Source organism: Podarcis muralis, chromosome 1 (genome assembly GCF_964188315.1).
Source record: "Podarcis muralis chromosome 1, rPodMur119.hap1.1, whole genome shotgun sequence".
In the NCBI taxonomy this organism is placed as follows: domain Eukaryota; kingdom Metazoa; phylum Chordata; class Lepidosauria; order Squamata; family Lacertidae; genus Podarcis; species Podarcis muralis.
The window spans coordinates 8652087-8669244 of record NC_135655.1 but is presented as its reverse complement, the minus strand read 5'-3'; the positions used below and the strand labels follow the sequence as shown (position 1 = coordinate 8669244).

General features: G+C 45.6%; 1 protein-coding gene and 1 long non-coding RNA gene across 5 annotated transcripts in view; both read left to right on the top strand.

Moving 5' to 3' along the window:
- RTN1 (reticulon 1) overlaps positions 1–12583 on the top strand; it is a 126440-nt gene extending 113857 nt beyond the window's left edge. For 2 of the 4 annotated variants that reach the window (XM_028736779.2, XM_028737034.2), the window contains 5 exons: positions 219–357; positions 3781–3850; positions 6525–6571; positions 9835–9893; positions 11246–12583. In XM_028736779.2, the coding sequence (XP_028592612.2) occupies positions 219–357; positions 3781–3850; positions 6525–6571; positions 9835–9893; positions 11246–11288 (358 nt within the window). In that variant the 3' untranslated portion in view covers positions 11289–12583. Of the gene's footprint in view, positions 1–218; positions 358–3780; positions 3851–6524; positions 6572–7639; positions 7713–9834; positions 9894–11245 lie in introns of all 4 variants that reach the window. The other 2 variants (XR_013391097.1, XM_028736861.2) reach the window with 2 other exon arrangements.
- LOC144325941 (uncharacterized) overlaps positions 1–15676 on the top strand; it is a 151706-nt gene extending 136030 nt beyond the window's left edge. Inside the window, exon 4 of the long non-coding RNA XR_013391111.1 lies at positions 14770–15676. This is a non-coding gene — a long non-coding RNA (uncharacterized LOC144325941). The remainder of the gene's footprint in view (positions 1–14769) is intronic.
- Positions 15677–17158: the final 1482 nt, after the last annotated feature.

The following is a 17158-nucleotide window of genomic DNA, read 5'->3' as shown; positions in this document are numbered from 1 at the left end:
ACTGAAGATTGGAAAAGTGAGAAACTGAAACAAATTGAAATGGACAGAATTCTCCACCCCTAGGAGAAAGCCATATTATGGTCTGCATGTGCCCCGTATAGTCTGCATGTTTCTGTCTGCAGTCCAAAGATATGCAAGGAAGGGGGGAGAAGAGCCCAGTGGGGGGACTTTGCATTAACACTGGTGTTTTCATGATCTGAGTTACGCTTTTTCGACAGAAGCTACTTGGAAATGGAAATGTCGCTCTCCCAGGAACAGATTCAGAAATACACAGATTGCCTCCAGTCGTACGTGAACAGCACAGTCAAAGAACTCAGGCGGCTTTTCCTGGTCCAGGACCTGGTGGATTCCTTAAAAGTACGTGGACGGCAAAAACTAGAGGCTAGCCAAACTTGGGTACTCTTGGGTTTCCAGATCAGTGGCTTGGGGGGTTTTCAAAAGGGAGAGTCCTGCTATTACGAATGGGGTGGAGAGAGCAGCGCAGATTGCAGCTATAACAAAGGCGGCATTTTTTCATCTCCGCCAAGCTAAGCAGTTGGCTCCTTACCTCTCTCGCCCTGACCTAGCCACTGTGATCCACGCGACGGTCACCTCCAGACTGGATTATCGTAACTCACTCTACGTGGGGCTGCCCTTGAGACTGACCCAGAAACTCCAGCGGGTGCAGAATGCCGCAGCGAGACTCCTTACGAGGTCTTCGCTGCGAGATCACATTCACCCAGTGCTCTACCAGGTGCACTGGCTCCCGGTCGAGTACAGGATCAGGTTTAAGGTGCTGGTTTTAACCTTTAAAGCCCTATACGGCCTAGGACCCTCGTACCTACGGGACCACCTCTCCTGGTATGTCCCACGGAAGACCTTACGGTCTTCAAACAAAAACATCTTGGAGGTCCCGGGCCACAGAGAGGTTAGTCTGGCCTCAACGAGAGCCAGGGCTTTTTCGGCTGTGGCTCCGATCTGGTGGAACGCTCTGTCACAAGAGACCAGGGCCCTGTGGGACTTGACATCTTCCCGCAGGGCCTGCAAGACAGAGCTGTTCCACCAGGCCTTTGGCCAAGGCACAGCCTGACCCCCTCCTTTGGTAATTCTTCACAGAACTCTAGCCCAATAGTTGCCATTAATTTGATTTGAACTGATTTTAGAATTAATTGATTTTAGAATGCTGTATTACTTTACTGTTGTTAGCCACTCTGAGCCCGGCTTCAGCTGGGGAGGGTGGGATATAAATAAAATCTATCTATCTATCTATCTATCTATCTATCTATCTATCTATCTATCTACAGTGGTGCCCCGCAAGACGAATGCCTCGCAAGACGAAAAACCCGCTAGACGAAAGGGTTTTCCGTTTTTCGATGCGCTTCGCAAGACGATTTCCCCTATGGGCTTGCTTTGCAAGACGGAAACGTCTTGCGATTTTTTCCGCTCCCCCCCCCCCTTTTCTAAGCTGCTAATAGCCTTTTAGCCGCTAAGCCTTTAATAGTCGCTAAACCGCTAATAGCGCTAAGCCACTAATAGGGTTGCTTCGCAAGACGAAAAAACCGCTAGACGAAGAGACTCGCGGAACGGATTATTTTCGTCTTGCGAGGCACCACTGTATCTATCTATCTATCCTTCTCTCATGACACCAGAACACAGGGTCACCCAATGAAGTGGATCGGTTCAGAGCAGGCAAAATAACTCCTTTGTGCAAGACATAATTCACATATGGAATTTACTGCTTCTGGGGTGGGAACCTCCTTGGCTACTGTGAGAACAGGATGCCGGACTAGATGGGCCCCTGGGTTGATCCAGCGGGCTCCTCTTGTGTAACGAAGCAAGACAGGCCTCACCATCTGGCCTGTGAGGCTGCTTTGGCCAAGCCAGATATCAGGGAATGGCTGGATGAGGAAGAGTGGTGGGTGGTGCCCACTCAAGAGCCCCCCCCCCCAGGGAGAGCACAGAAGAAGATGACTTAGATCCCGGATCCTGGTGGTGGGACACTGAAGAGCAGTCTAAAGAAGGGGCGAACTGGGAGGTGCTAGAAGCAGGGGGTTTGAGCGAACAAGGGGAAGGGGTCAGGAGAAGGAGGCCTTCCCAGGACAGGCTTAGAGGCTGGGCGTCACAGTGTGAGCACAGACTGAGAGAGATATAATAATAATAATAATAATAATAATAATAATAATAATAATAATAATTTATTTATTTATTTATACCCCGCCCATCTGGCTGGGTTTCCCCAGCCACTCTGGGCGGCTTCCAACACAATATTAAAATACAACAATCTATTAAACATTAAAGGCTTCCCTAAACAGGGCTGCCTTCAGATGTCTTCTAAAAGTCTGGTAGCTGTTGTTCTCTTTGATATCTGGTGGGAGGGTGTTCCACAGGGCGGGTGCCACCACCGAGAAGGCCTTCTGCCTGGTTCCCTGTAACTTGACTTCTCGCAGGGAGGGAACCGCCAGAAGGCCCTCGGAGCTGGACCTCAGTGTCCGGGTAGAACGATGGAGTCAGAGGGGTAGAGAGGAGTCAGAGCTTGCCATTGCTCCCCAGCAGCAGGACAGTCCCAAGTTCTGCTGGCTCTTCTCCCCCTCTGACATCTCACCCTGCATGTTGCTGAGCAACAGAGGGCGCCGTGGGGCTAAAACTCCCATCATCCCCAGCCAGCTTGGCCAGTCGTCAAGGTCCTGGGAGATGATGTGGAGACTCAGGGCTGAAGAACCCTGGTTTAGAGACCTGATCTAAGATAAATACACAGATTTTAATTCCGAAGGAGGAGGCCATTGTAGACTGTCTCCCTTCCCTTGTTCCTGCCCTAAGGGCTGGAACAGGCCTGTTCGCAGCGGAGTAGGAGGTGCTTTAAAAAACCCTGAGTGCATTGCACACATGTATTTTGGGAATGTGCCCATGTGAGCTAATTACTTATTGATTTCTTCCAAGGCAGTGTAGAATTAAAAGTAATCCATGGGAAAAGGGCCTCCGTAAATCGGTTAATTGAAACAAAGATCCTATAGATACAGCTGCATGCAGTTTGGGGTTTGGTTGTGGGTTTTTTTAATGTTCTGAGGAAGATGGTGAGACACACATCCCAGTCAGGGATACGCAGATATAGAACTCGTAAAATAAGCATTCAAATTTGTAACAGCACTTTGGGGGTTTTGTTTTAGTCCCCAAAATAACCTAAATGTCAAACATAGAAAATAGAAATCCTACTCCTCATCTGCCTTTGGGATTTGATGTTTTCGCACACTGTTATGTATGTCTATATTGTTTAGTTGTGTTTGTGCTTATGTTTATTAGGAATATTATTCATTTCTTATAATAAAAGGTGTGTTTTTTTAAAAGACATGTTTTGCATTAAGAGAAAGCCCAGTTCTGTGCCAAGTGGAAACTCAGTTCTGCAGCCTGTACAAATAAATGATAGTCATATATTTGCTTATTTTGCACAATTCACTCTCAGTTGTATACTATAATATGACATTTTAGCCCAGATTTAGCTAAATAAATCTAGGGGGATAATGATCAGGAAACTGAAATAATAAAGCTAAGTTTTCCAGAGTTTTCTGTACCATACATTTAAAGCACATTAAGTGTGCATTTAAAGTACATCACTTCCTCCAAAGAAACCTGGGAACTGTAGTTTACGAAGGATGCTTGGAAACACAGCTATGCAAAGGAGAACTACAGTTCCCAGGATTCTTTGGGTAAGTTATGTGCTTTAAATGTCTGTTGGGTCTGTTATCACTTTTCTGTTGTCAATATAGTGTGCTTGTGGGAGATGTAATTACTGTCTTTCCAATTTAGTTTGCAGTACTAATGTGGCTATTGACTTACGTTGGAGCCCTCTTCAATGGCCTAACTCTTCTGATAATGGGTAAGGTCAATCATTTATTTTAAGATATCTTTTTTGAAATTAGGCAGCAGTATCCCTTGGGACAAGACAGCTTCATCAACTCCATTGAAATATGTTCTCCTTACAGTGTCAATTGTTTCCTGCTGGCCTGGTTCGCACAGAATGCTAAGCCGTGGTTTGTTTTAATCCATTTCAAAAACAAACAAACCATGAGTTAACCATAAGTTCCCTCAAAGAAGATCAAACAAACTACAGCTTGTTTCCCCAAAGCTTGTTTTGTTTTCAAGCTGCTCTGGCCTCGTGTCATTGTAGCTGGGGGGGGGGGGTAGCCAAGCAAAGCTGGGTTCACACATAATAGTTAAACCAAGGCTGGTAAGACAACAACAACCATGACTTCAAATTATGGTTTAATTTGTAAACAAACCAGAGTTTAGCCATTGGGCAGGATTTGCACATAACGCTAATTCATGGTTTACTAAAGCACACTTCAGTAAACCATGGATTAGTGTTATGCGTGAACCAGACCAATTATAACTTCTTGGCTGGTAGTCCCATAGAGACTTATTTAAGTTCTCATTCAGAAAACTACGCCACTGTGCTTGCACCACGCCAACCTCCTTGCTGCTTCGCCCCTCTTAAGTAAGCATCAGTGGCACGGCTGTTGGGAGGTCTGGTAAGTGCCGCCACTCCATCATGCCACCCTGACTGGGCTATACAGATATATAGTCTGATCTGGTATAAGGAAGCTTCCAATGTTCCTTTTTTCCAACTATTGAGATGAAGTACCGTATTTTTCGCTCTATTGGACGCACCGGACCACAGGACGCACCTAGTTTTTAGAGGGGGAAATCAAGGGAAAAAATATTATTCCCCCCCCCAGCCCCAAAGAGCAACGGACAGGCTGCACGCAGCCTGTCCACTTCTCCCAGACCTTCTCGGGGCTGCAGGGGAAGCCCGGGTTCCCCCCCCCCCCAGCCCCAAAGAGCAAAGAAGCCAAGACAGCGCGCGGGGTCCATAGCCGCACAACCTCTCCAGCCAGGAGCTAAACCTCTCCAGTGCAGCTAAAGAAGAAGACAAGGCAGCAAGCGCGATCCATCCCGCTCGCTGCCTTGGCTTCTTCTTTAGCCTTGCGCAGCATCTTTAGTCTTGCGCAACGGGATGGATTGCGCATGCTGTCCACCGGGGCTGGACTAGATGACTCCTGGGGTTCCCTTCCAACCCTGCAATTCTATGACCTCGGAAGGTGTTTGGGGTCTCCACCACTGGAGGCTTTTAAGCAGCGGTTGGGGGACCATCTGCCTGGCGTTCTTTAGCTGTGATTCCTACATTGTGAGGGGGCTGGGCTAGATGACCCTCGGGTGGCCCTCCCAACTCTATACAGTCCTACAGTTCTGCGGCAGGAGATCCACAGCCACTTCACACAATGCCCACTCCCAATTTTCATTGGAGAGACATGTGGCTTCACTGTCTAGGTAGGTACCCCCCTACCTGCCACACTTCCCCCACCCCACTTAAGCTGGGGGGGGAATCCGCTGAAGCCTCCAGCAGCGGAGGATCCATGGTCCCCTTCCTTCCCTCCTCCGTAGTTGCTTTGAAGGAGGAAAGTGGGAGAGGAGCTGCTTACACGAGTGTAAGCTGCTCCCCTCCCACATTGCTGCCTCAAAGGGAACCCGGGAGGAGGGAATCTGCTGCAGCTTCCCCCACCTCCCGCAGAAGCCGCACGCTCTTTAAAGGGGCGGTGCGGCTTCTCCTGGGTTTTCTGGGAGGTGGGCGGATTCCCCCACCTCGTAGAAAAGCCTGCAGGAGCCGCACAGCCTTTAAAGAGGGCGCCGCTCTTGGGGGCTTTTCCCCCAGGAGGGAGAAGGGACTGCTACAGCCAGTCAGTCCCTTCTCCCTCCTGGAGAAAAGCCCGCAAGAGCGCACGAAGCTTGTGTGCGGCTCTTGAGGGCTTTTCCCGCCTGCCTCCCCCCTGCATTCGCTCCATAGGACGCACACACATTTTCCCTTGCTTTTTAGGAGGGAAAAAGTGCGTCCTATGGTGCGAAAAATACGGTATCTCAGTTATTGTAAGAACCAGCCCAGGGTGTCAACCCCGAGTGGCAGCTTGTGGAAAGTGACAGAACATGGGCTCTCTGGCTCACACGCATTCTGTCCTTTGCCTCTAGCATGCTCATGTACAAAACCCAACCTGTGTAACTGGGGTTCTAAATCAGGCGAGGAGCTTCAGTGTGTGAAGGAGGCTGCCTGCTATAGACCTTCATCCTCCACAAGCTGGGAGGGTGATGGGTGTGGTGGAACTTAGCACTCTCGTCTCTGTTCCTTCTGTTTGCATGTAGGTTTAACACAGAAAGCAAATTGCCTGAATAAATTTGTTCTTGTTCTCCCCCCCCCTCTCTTTCTCACTCTTTCTTTTTCTTCTTGCTCTTCACATTCCCCGAATTGAGATTTATTATTCACTTCTTCTGCCTCTTCTTTCAATCGGGAACACAATTCACAGTGAGCTCTAGGCACGAGAAAGACTTGCAGCTACAAAGATGATGAGCCTTCCTAAACTTTCGTTCCTATTTCAGGGTCTCCCTCAGAAATGTATCAGTGCTTGCAAAACTTTATTTAATACAAATGTTTTGCAAAAGAAGAAGGGGAAAAGACTATTAACTCTGGGATTGTAATGCTCTTTCTTTTTCCTTCTCTCTAGCTGTGGTCTCAATGTTTACTCTACCTGTCGTATACGACAAGTACCAGGTATGTAGAAGGCCCATTTTGCAGTTGTTTCCTTAATCCATAAAGCCCAGTTAGGGAGGTTGACCTCCAAAAGGGGAATCAGGCAGTTGTTAAAGAAATGTTGAAAGGCAGTAGTCCTTTACCCAGCAGCCATGGGGTTCATGAACAGTTGAGATTGTGTAGTTTCTTGGAGACCTTTCAGCCACCATGAGGGAAGCTACGGTGAGCATCTTTTTCAGAGAACTGATGGTGTGATGAAACACATTAAGCAATATGCACATATCTACCATATCTGCTGACAAACAAGTTTTTCAGTTTCTTATTGTGCCTCAAACACCCATAAAAGTCATTTGATTAGAGACAAGAAATGAATGGAACAATTTCCAGAGGGGTTGCCACAGGGCTGGATTAACCATTAAGCAAAATAAGCACATGCCTAGGGCCTCAAGAAAAGGGACGCGGGTGGCGCTGTCGTCTAAACCACAGAGCCTAGGGCTTGCCGATCGGAAGGTTGGCAGTTCGAATCCCCGCGACGGGGTGAGCTCCCGTTGCTCGGTCCCTGCTCCTGCCCACCTAGCAGTTTGAAAGCACGTCAAAGTGCAAGTAGATAAATAGGTACCGCTCCGGCAGGAAGGTAAACGGCGTTTCCGTGCGCTGCTCTGGTTCGCCGGAAGCGGCTTAGTCATGCTGGCCACATGACCCAGAAGCTGTACGCCAGCTCCCTCAGCCAATAAAGCGAGATGAGCGCCGCAACCCCAGAGTCGGCCACGACTGGACCTAATGGTCAGGGATCCTTTACCTTTTGGGCATCAAGAGAAGGAGGGCACCACAGAAATTTTCCATTGCCAGATTTACCATGGATCAGCAAGTCCACTTTTCAGTTTACAAATTCTGAGACAAAATTGAGTCTATATTAATTAAAGCATGAAAGCACAAGATTCAGCTGTAAGCTAGTAATTAACTTGTAGCATGGAATAAAGTAGAAGTATAGGGAAATAAACATTATCTCCCATCTTACTGTAGGTTTCATTTCATTGCGAAGAATAAAAAGTTATTTTACAGCTTATTATTGTTTATATTTTGAATTAGATCTATATCGGGACACCAAAACATGGATAGCTCAGTTGGTTAGAGCATGGTACTGATAACGCCAAGGTTGCAAGTTCGATCCCTGTTTCAGACGGCTGCATATGGTTGGACTAGAAGATGCCCAAGAATCCCTTCCGACTCTACAATTCTATGATCCTATGGAAATCTTTTAAGTGCTTAGGGCAGGCATAGGCAAACTCGGCCCTCCAGATGTTTTGGGACTACAACTCCCATCATCCCTGACCACTGGTCCTGTTAGCTAGGGATGATGGGAGTTGTAGTCCCAAAACATCTGGAGGGCCGAGTTTGCCTATGCCTGGTTTAGGGCCTCTAAAGGTCTTGATCCAGCCCTGGGTTGCCATTTTAGGGTGCAATCCTAATCAACTCTGCTGGTGGAGGTATATGCAGCAGGGCTGTGGTAGAAGGTTGGGGGCCTGAGCAGCCATCAGGCGCATTCTGTACCTCGCTGAAGGTTTGATCAAAGAGAAACCATGGGGCAGTGTACATGTCTGGGGCCACCAAGTGAGTGCCGATTCAGTGAATCCTTCCACGTTGCTGCTATTCATGCGTGGAAGCTGTTTGCTTGATAGAGCTCACTCTTGGGGTTCAGGAAGCTTTGTTCTCTCCCTCACATATTTTCCTTTTCCAGTATTTTGTGGTGGGCAGAATGGAGAAAAGTTAAACTGCATGGTTTGCATGCTGGACATGAATAGCTCACCATGAAGCAACACCCACTCCGTGGAGTGATTCAGAAGGGTCACCATATGGTGGCTGTCATGTGCAAAGTGGCCTCAGACTAATGATTGTTGCATGCAGCTCTCTGAATCCATTGTGCAGATAGAGAGATGATAGATAGATAGATAGATAGATAGATAGATAGATAGATGATAGATAGATAGATGATAGACAGATAATTTCTCTTTACTTCTCAGTCTGTATTCTTTATTTTGAATACACACTTGGGGCTTTTCTAGATCTTTTTCTTTTACAAAACAAAAAAATCTGTTTTGCAAAGATAGGGAAGCGATGAGATGCGCTGGTGAGTAATGCATAGATAGTTTGGAGAAAGTGTTTGGCTGCTAGCCATTTGGTGTGGGTTTCTTTAAAAAAAAAGATTTTCTATTTATTTATTTATTTATTTTGCATAATCTATAAAGGCCAAAGACATTTTGCTGTCTGAAGCGGAGCCCAAATGCCTCGCTCCCCAAGCTTAATTTTTTAACTAATTATTTTGTCCCCAATTGCACACAAATTATTACAAAATGGACTGTGGGCAAATGGGCAATATTACTATAAAGTATGGAAGAAATTTCCACTTGGGGATTATGACCAAAGTGTTGAGATGTGTACAAGGAAATGGGGGCCATTTGCAGGCCCCCAGCTGGCTCCAGCCCACCGGCCGGTAGCCGAGCAATCTCTGGTCCTTGGAACAGCATCAAACAGCGACCCGCAGCTTTAGAACTCTTCAGAAGCTGGAGCACGCTCTAATCAGCAGAGTAATTAACTCTTCACAACAGAAGGGCAAAAAGAGGCATATGTAAAGCGTATCTACAAGCTGTTTATTCAGGACAAAGGAAAAACATGACTTCTCCCTTTCATGTCCAATCAAGCAGCATAAAGCAAAAGCAATTCACAAAACGGAAGTTCCCAGCAAGCAGTGCTGGACTGTAAACAGGCTTGTGACACACAACAATCCTGCCTGTTCCTTTTAAGGTGGAACTGAATATCTTAACACAAAGTGTGTGTTTGTTGAGAGCTGTAAGTCGCCCAGAGTGGCTGGGGAAACCCAGCCAGATGGGTGGGGTATAAATGAAATGATGCTGATTTAGCTTCATCAGCTCTGGAGAACACCTCTGTCAAATGTATAAATTATTCTCTTAATCCCAGGATTCAAGCCCCACATTGGGCAAAAGATTCCTGCAATGCAGGGGGTTGGAAATAATAATAATAATAATAATAATAATAATAATAATAATAATAATAATAATAATAATACTTTGTTTGTACCCCGCTCATCTGGCTGGCCTTCCCCAGCCACTCTGGGCGGCTTCCAACAAAGATTAAAAATACATTAAAATGTCACACATTAAAAACTTCCCTGAACAGGGCTTCCTGATGATCCCTTCCAACTCTTCTGTGATTCTTCCATGTTGATGCCTCACTGATTTCTCTCCCCCATCCTCCTCTCTTTTCAGGCACAGATTGACCAATACTTGGGGCTTGTGAGGACCCACATAAATACCGTCGTGGCAAAGTGAGTCTCCTAACGCAATGTTTTCCTAGAGGGTCAAGTTACTGACAACTATACAGTAGGGATGGTTCAGGGCAGAAGGGTCAAACTTTCCCTTGGGGGTGTCCACAAACAGCCTGCAGCTCGCCTCTCCAATTGTACTCCTCACAGTTATATATTTTTCAGGTTGCAGAATCTTACAAAGGATTAATCTTGCCTGATCCTCTCCCTTTCTATTGTTAGGGAAGATTCTCGTATTGCAAGAGACCACCTTCTTCCCCACAGACCTTATGGAGGTTTCAGATCAGCAGAGAGAGCCCTATTGTGCCCTTGGACATTTTGGGAGAGGCAGCCAGGGAGATGGGATTTGCTAGGCCAGCCCCTAAGTTGTGGATTTCCCCTCCCTGCCGTGGTCTGTCTGGCACCTTCATTGTACAGCTTTTGCACTATTCTGAAGACATATCTATTTACCCTGGCCTTTGACACCTCTCACACAAACACAAACCCCCAATTCTTCTGGTGTAAATTGTTTTAACTGATTTTAATATTGCCTTTCTTTATGTTGTTGTAACCTGCCCTGGGACCTTACGATGAAGGTCTGGGTAAGAAATCGAAATAATATTAACAATACCAGTTTATTTATATCAGCTATGAAACAAAAGGGTTCCTCCCCTCTACGATTCTGCATTGCAAATCCTACACCGAGCCTTCTTCCCTGCCTATCAAGGCAGCTTTTTTGAAATGGGCCTGTCAGGATTTTTAAAAGGCAGAATCAGACTCCTCTTCATGTGATTAATGTGAATTCCAGTCCTGGCCAAACACACTTGCTTAGCTTTTTCATGCCCTGATCTGGTCTCTCCAAATCTCTGCGGAACTCTTCGCTGGGCGTGCGGTGAGGGGCTTTCAGAGATTTAATCAGGCAAACCACTGTCCTATTTTTGGCACCTGGTAATAGTGTTTTTGTTTAAGCAAGACTACCCAAGTATGCAAAGTTGACATGCACATTTCTGTGTGTAGGGGGAGAGGGGCGGGATATTTTAACTGCTGGTTTTATTTGTATTTAAATATTTTCAGTCAACTTCTTTTTAACTTCTGACTTTTATTAATCATTTTAAAGCACCTTTGATGTTTTACGCAAACCACTGAGAGGTTCCTGCAATTAATCGGTGTACAAATTAGGTTAAATAGAAAGGAAGATACAAAAAGAGACTGCCTCTTTTTCATGCAGTGAGCGCAGCCTAGCTGAAAACGTTTCTAAGTGAAAGGAGCTGTACCATATGAGCGCTGTCTAGCAGAGAAAATGAAACACGCTGTGGAGCGGCTTGCCTGAATCAGTGTTTAATTCTCTCTTTTTAATCTCCCCTTTTCATCTCTAGGATCCAAGCAAAAATCCCAGGCGCAAAGAGGAAGGCTGAGTAGAAACAGCAGCAAGAATTCCTCACCTACAGGCGTGAATGATGAGGGAGTCTGGGATGAAAACAGCTCTGTTCTTACTTTTTACTTATAATTTATTGTTCGTCTCTCTCTCTCTCTCTTTCTCTTTCTCTCTGGGTGAAGGCAGACGTAAAATAGAAAGATTGCATACAGAGTGTCCCTCAGCTGCAGTGCGAGTGAATTGGCTGTCTGTCTCTCCTGCCCCAGCCCGTTGCTTCAGGTTGGCTGTCCAGCTTTTTCTTTTTAAAAATAAAATCGAGAACTTCACTTGAATTTTCAGGCACTTTTGGGTTGTGTTGTTGTTTTTTAAGTGCAGAAGTACTCTGGGGATGGGGAGGGACGAGTGTCTGGGTGATGTCATAGGGAGCCAGCCAATCGGCACTGTCCACAGCCAACTCCCGCTTCAGAATTGCAGAACTCTTTCCCACCCAGAGCTCGACCCCGGAAAGGAAAGGGACGTTTGGACTGAACGCGGCTGAGGTGCCCATCGGAGGGCTCCAAACATGGTACATCTGCCTTCACCCCTCTCTCTCTTTCAAACACCATGATCTCAGAGATGTGAAACAACGAAGCAGCTGTTTTTTCTCTCCTCTCCTGCTGTTTCTGTTCTCTCTTAGACTATTTGCAATCACGTGTGTCAAGCACTAAAGTATAGTAAAGAGGAAAAGTGTTCTAAGTGTGATTCTTGTGTTGCTTCTCAAGTGCATGATGGTGAGAGCCTAAAAATACTATTGAACTTTCTATTTTTTATTTCCTAGTGCTCCTCTTACTACTTCTTCTTCTTCCTCCTCCTCCTTCTATTGGCATTGCTTCGATAACTTTTAATGTTACATGTCGCTAGGGCTTTCCTGCGTAGTGCACTGATGCGGTTTTGCTTCTATGTCCACTGGGTTTGCTGGTTGAGTTTATCTTTACTAACTTATCTAGAATCGTAGACAGACGTCCTTAAGTGTTGTTGTGTTTTTTCCAGCACAAGTAATGAAAGACGAAAGAGAAACCGGTAATGATATGGTATAAGCCGTTTTGTATAACTCTCTAAAAGGAAAAAAAAAGAAGAAGAAGAATCAGGCAAAACCAACCCACCCAGTACTTTTTTTTTGTTCTTAAGGGATCAACAGGCTGATCAACATGTATGGGAATTGAAGACTTCCGGCTTGTAACATGTATCACAGATTTGTATGACGTTCTCTGTAGGACTTAATTATGGACTCTGAATATTTGCACTTATGTACTTGATACCGAATGCAGAAATAAATGTTACTAAATGTTAAAAAAAAAAAGAGGTCCTCTTTGCCATTTTAATCACAGCTATCATCCTAGTTTCATACTGCATGTGTAGCAAAAGGTACTCATAATAATATGACTCTGCAGCAATGCCTTCCACTTCACATCACTGCTGCTGACACTGCTTAGGTTCTCTCTGAGAAATGGCTCTTCAATAGCCTCAGCAGGCTGTAAGTTCATCTTGGCAGCACTAGAACTGGATAATATCTTTCAGAAAAATCAGCTTTCTGTTGTATAGGAAGCAGTGGTAGGGAAACTATAAACAGTGCCAGCAGCTACCATAAATAGTGGCCTGGTTTGCATGAATTGCTAAACTATGGTTTAGTGCTCCACAGATGAAACTCTATGAGCTTGAGCGAAGCCTCTGCCTCATGTGCTCCATTTCTCCCCCTCCTATGTGGTCAAGACACAGACATCTACCAAGTTTAATTCTGCTTTTCAAATAATCTCAGCATGAAGTAGAACCAGGGATCCTGGTTTAAAACAAGCAGTAGTTAGATAAACCATGGTTTGCAGTTGACTTGTTTAACAACTGATCACTGTTATACCTGACTAATACATAACACTGTGCCAAGATTAGTTAAAATCAAACTAAACTCAGCTGAAGTCCTGCGCACAAGGATAAGGCAATGCACAAGCTAAGGGCTTGCTCATGGAGGCTCACTTTTGCGGCACTAAACCATGGTTTAGTGTTATGTGCAGAATCGGTGCAGGCTCCCAGAGTCCTAGGAACTCATTATGCTTTTGCTTCTAATCCCCAAGACAGCCTGTTTCAAAACGATCTTGGACTCCAGGATCGTACCTGCAGTCACTACCTTTAAATTGCCTGGAAACATTGTACATTCTGCATGGCTTAATATAGCCAAATAGTTCTGGAGGGTTTTTTGGCTGCCATGAAGTGGCAACATATGGTTCATTTAAGTACAGGGAAGACTGGAAATGGAGCAGAAGGAACCAGGAGATTCTGAGGGAGGTCTTACGCTTGCTGAGGCTCTTCTCACAATGGAGCATTTATATGGGTCCTCCCCTGTATCAGATCCAATGCCAAACATGGCCTGATTTATCCCTAGAGCTCTGCCAGAAGACTGAATATCTACCTACTTCTCTGAATGCATTCCCCCCAATACCGAATAACGACCTCACCCAGATTCAAGCTTTCCCCACATTTAGGAGTGTTTGTTTCTGAATGGTTTGTACAGTTTGTAGTAAGGATCTCGCTCTGATGGAAAGTGTGGCAAGTAACGGGAGGCTGGTCCATTAGGAAAAATGGAGCACCGCTCCAACAACCTCGGTCTGCCCTCAACCAGCCTCTGTACTCCTGCCTTTTAAATTACAATCCAGTCCATGTGGTGGCCTTGGCAGGGTTTCCCTTGAAGAATTTAACAGGGGGAAGAATGGTGCGGGTGGGGAATTGGAATTACCTGGTAGGTGTCTCCGCTCTCAATGGCTCTGCCTCCACCTCCTGTTGGTTTCCCTGTCTTCTGCCATGCCAGTCCCAATGGGAACCAGCCAACACAGTCAAGCAGGGAGCAATTTGGGTATCTTGAACTCCTGGAAGCAAAGAGACAGATTATTTTGGCCCGCTAAGAATAGGGAAATGTATATTCTCTGTATGCCTCACTGCAGATCACTCTCTACTTGCTTGGCTGCCTAGTTTCTCCAACTCCAGATGTGTTCAATGCTGAAGATACATATAAGATTTTTTTTTTTTTTTTTTTAGGACAGGGACAATAGTGGTTTGAAAATGCTTACAATTCCTGGCACCCTTAACATATTACAGTCTTCAGAATTCTTTGAGGGAAGCCATGTGCTTTGTTTCTTTGTTGTGGATATGAACACAATTGCGGCGTCACATGCAAACATGTTTCTATTCTGCCCCGGGATGAGCTCTACAAAACACATCCTGCAAGTTTTCCAGATGGCTAATTTACATCAAGAAGCAGGGGATGGGGAGGTGTTTGTGGGCAGTGTTTATTAGCAACTAGCTAATGATGCCAAAGGGATGCGGGTGGCGCTGTGGGTAAAATCTCAGCGCCTAGGACTTGCCAATCGCATGGTCGGCGGTTCGAATCCCCGCGGCGGGGTGCGCTCCCGCCGTTCGGTCCCAGCGCCTGCCAACCTAGCAGTTCGAAAGCACCTCCGGGTGCAAGTAGATAAATAGGGACCGCTTACCAGCGGGAAGGTAAACGGCGTTCCGTGTGCTGCGCTGGCTCGCCAGATGCAGCTTGTCACGCTGGCCACGTGACCCGGAAGTGTCTGCGGACAGCGCTGGCTCCCGGCCTATAGAGTGAGATGAGCGCACAACCCTAGAGTCTGGCAAGACTGGCCCGAACGGGCAGGGGTACCTTTACCTAGCTAATGATGCCAGCAATACATACAATATCTCTTCCAATCTGTGAAACAATTCTGAAACTTTTTTTGAAAAGATGTTTTGTGATGGGGAAGGAGGATGGGAGTATACAGTAACTGTATACATGCTGCTTTAAAAAAAGGAAAAGGCAGATATCCCACCTAGTACATATAAGGAGAGGAGTAAAGCTGATGGCTGATCCAGCATTTGACTTGCTGGGATGTACTGTAAATCTATAAGGCAATTTATGAAGCTGGATTTGCACTGCACACGAAGAACTCATAGTGACTTCTCTTGAACTGTTATGGTTATAATAAACCAGAAATGTTCCGCTACTGACTTCTCCATTCTTTATATTGTCTGTTCATGGTGATTTGTGCACATGACATTTTAGGGTAGCCATCTGCAATTTCAATACTATTTCCACCTGCAGAAGTTTTAGAGTGGTCTTGCTGTTTCAGTGAATATCCTGTAACTTCTTTTCTGAATCCTGTAGCTTTTCAAACCACAATTGATCTTTTTTGGGGGTGGGTGGGTGAGGTTTCCCCACCTTTGTTGTGCTATAGTCCCTCCAGACAGCAATCATAGAATCATAGAGTTGGAATAGACCACAAGGGCCATCGAGTCCAACCCCCTGCCAAGCAGGAAACACCATCAGAGCACTCCTGACATATGGTTGTCAAGCCTCTGCTTAAAGACCTCCAAAGAAGGAGACTCCACCACACTCCTTGGCAGCAAATTCCACTGTGAAACAGCTCTTACTGTCAGGAGGTTCTTCCTAATGTTTAGGTGGAATCTTCTTTCTTGTAGTTTGGATCCATTGCTCCGTATCCGCTTCTCTGGAGCAGCAGAAAACAACCTTTCTCCCTCCTCTATATGACATCCTTTTATATATTTGAACATGGCTATCATATCACCCCTTAACCTCCTCTTCTCCAGGCTAAACATGCCCAGCTCCCTTAGCCGTTCCTCATAAGGCATCGTTTCCAGGCCTTTGACCATTTTGGTTGCCCTCCTCTGGACACGTTCCAGTTTGTCACTGTCCTTCTTGAACTGTGGTGCCCAGAACTGGACACAGTACTCCAGGTGAGGTCTGACCAGAGCAGAATACAGTGGCACTATTACAATAATGTGGTAGCCTTGGGAGAGCACTGCAGAACAATTCAAAAAGCAGGATAACTCCACCGTCAAGTAGATGCTGCAGAATATATATACCTGCAATGAAACTCGAGTCTGGAGCAGCTCCGAGGGGGAAATACATCACAGAAAGTTGTATTTCAATTTTCATTTTTCATGGTTCTTGAGCATAATTCAAGAGGCGAGCAGCTCGGATGCTACATATTTTCGCATTTGTACACACAGAACGCCATGCACCAGCGTATGCTGCGCTGTTACACTGTATTTTTGTAATTCAAGAAAATCTTTAATAAAAAATATATTTAAAAAGATGAGAAAGAAACTCGGGGGGGGGGGGGAGCCACATATTGCAAGGAAAACATTGTGGAAAGGAGTCTTGCCTTGGGGCCAGAAGAGTCTGTAGGATAAACCACAAGTGTTTTTTTTATCAAATAGTTTTGCCCTGCACAGGTAAAACGCCACGCGTAGTTTCAGGACCTTTTCATATTGCTTTTAAACAAACCGCTTTGAGGGTTGTTGTTTTTCTTTCTCTTTTTTCTCCTTTTTACAATTTGGCGGTGTATACATTTTATGAAACAAATAATTTAAATTTTCTTTCCCCTTCTACGTCAGTCGTCATGTGAACTGAAAGGGGGGGCGCTAATAATGATCAATTCATTGTAATGATTAGTTAGACGTGATCATTAAACAGGGAAGGGAAGGTAGGCGCATTATCGAACATGCAAGTGCACACGCTGTTTAGGGAAGTTTTTAATGCTTAATGTTTTAGCATGTTTTTAATCATCTGTTGGGAGCTGCCCAGAGTGGCTGGGGAAACCAGACAGATGGGCGGGGTATAAATAATTATTATTACTATTATTATTATTATTAATTTTAAAAGGATCCCCCTTTTAAAAAATCAATGAAAGCCACAAACAAAACAAAAAAATAGGGAGAGCGGTTCTGTTCGTTGTTTTTAAAGCACGGGCAGCGCATTTGAAGCGTCTGCGGTGTTGCTGCCCGGCCCCTGCAAACAGCGCAGCTCCCTGCACGCCTCCTCAGAGGCAAACCCCACCGGGTTCCATGGTTCTTGCTCCCAGGCAGG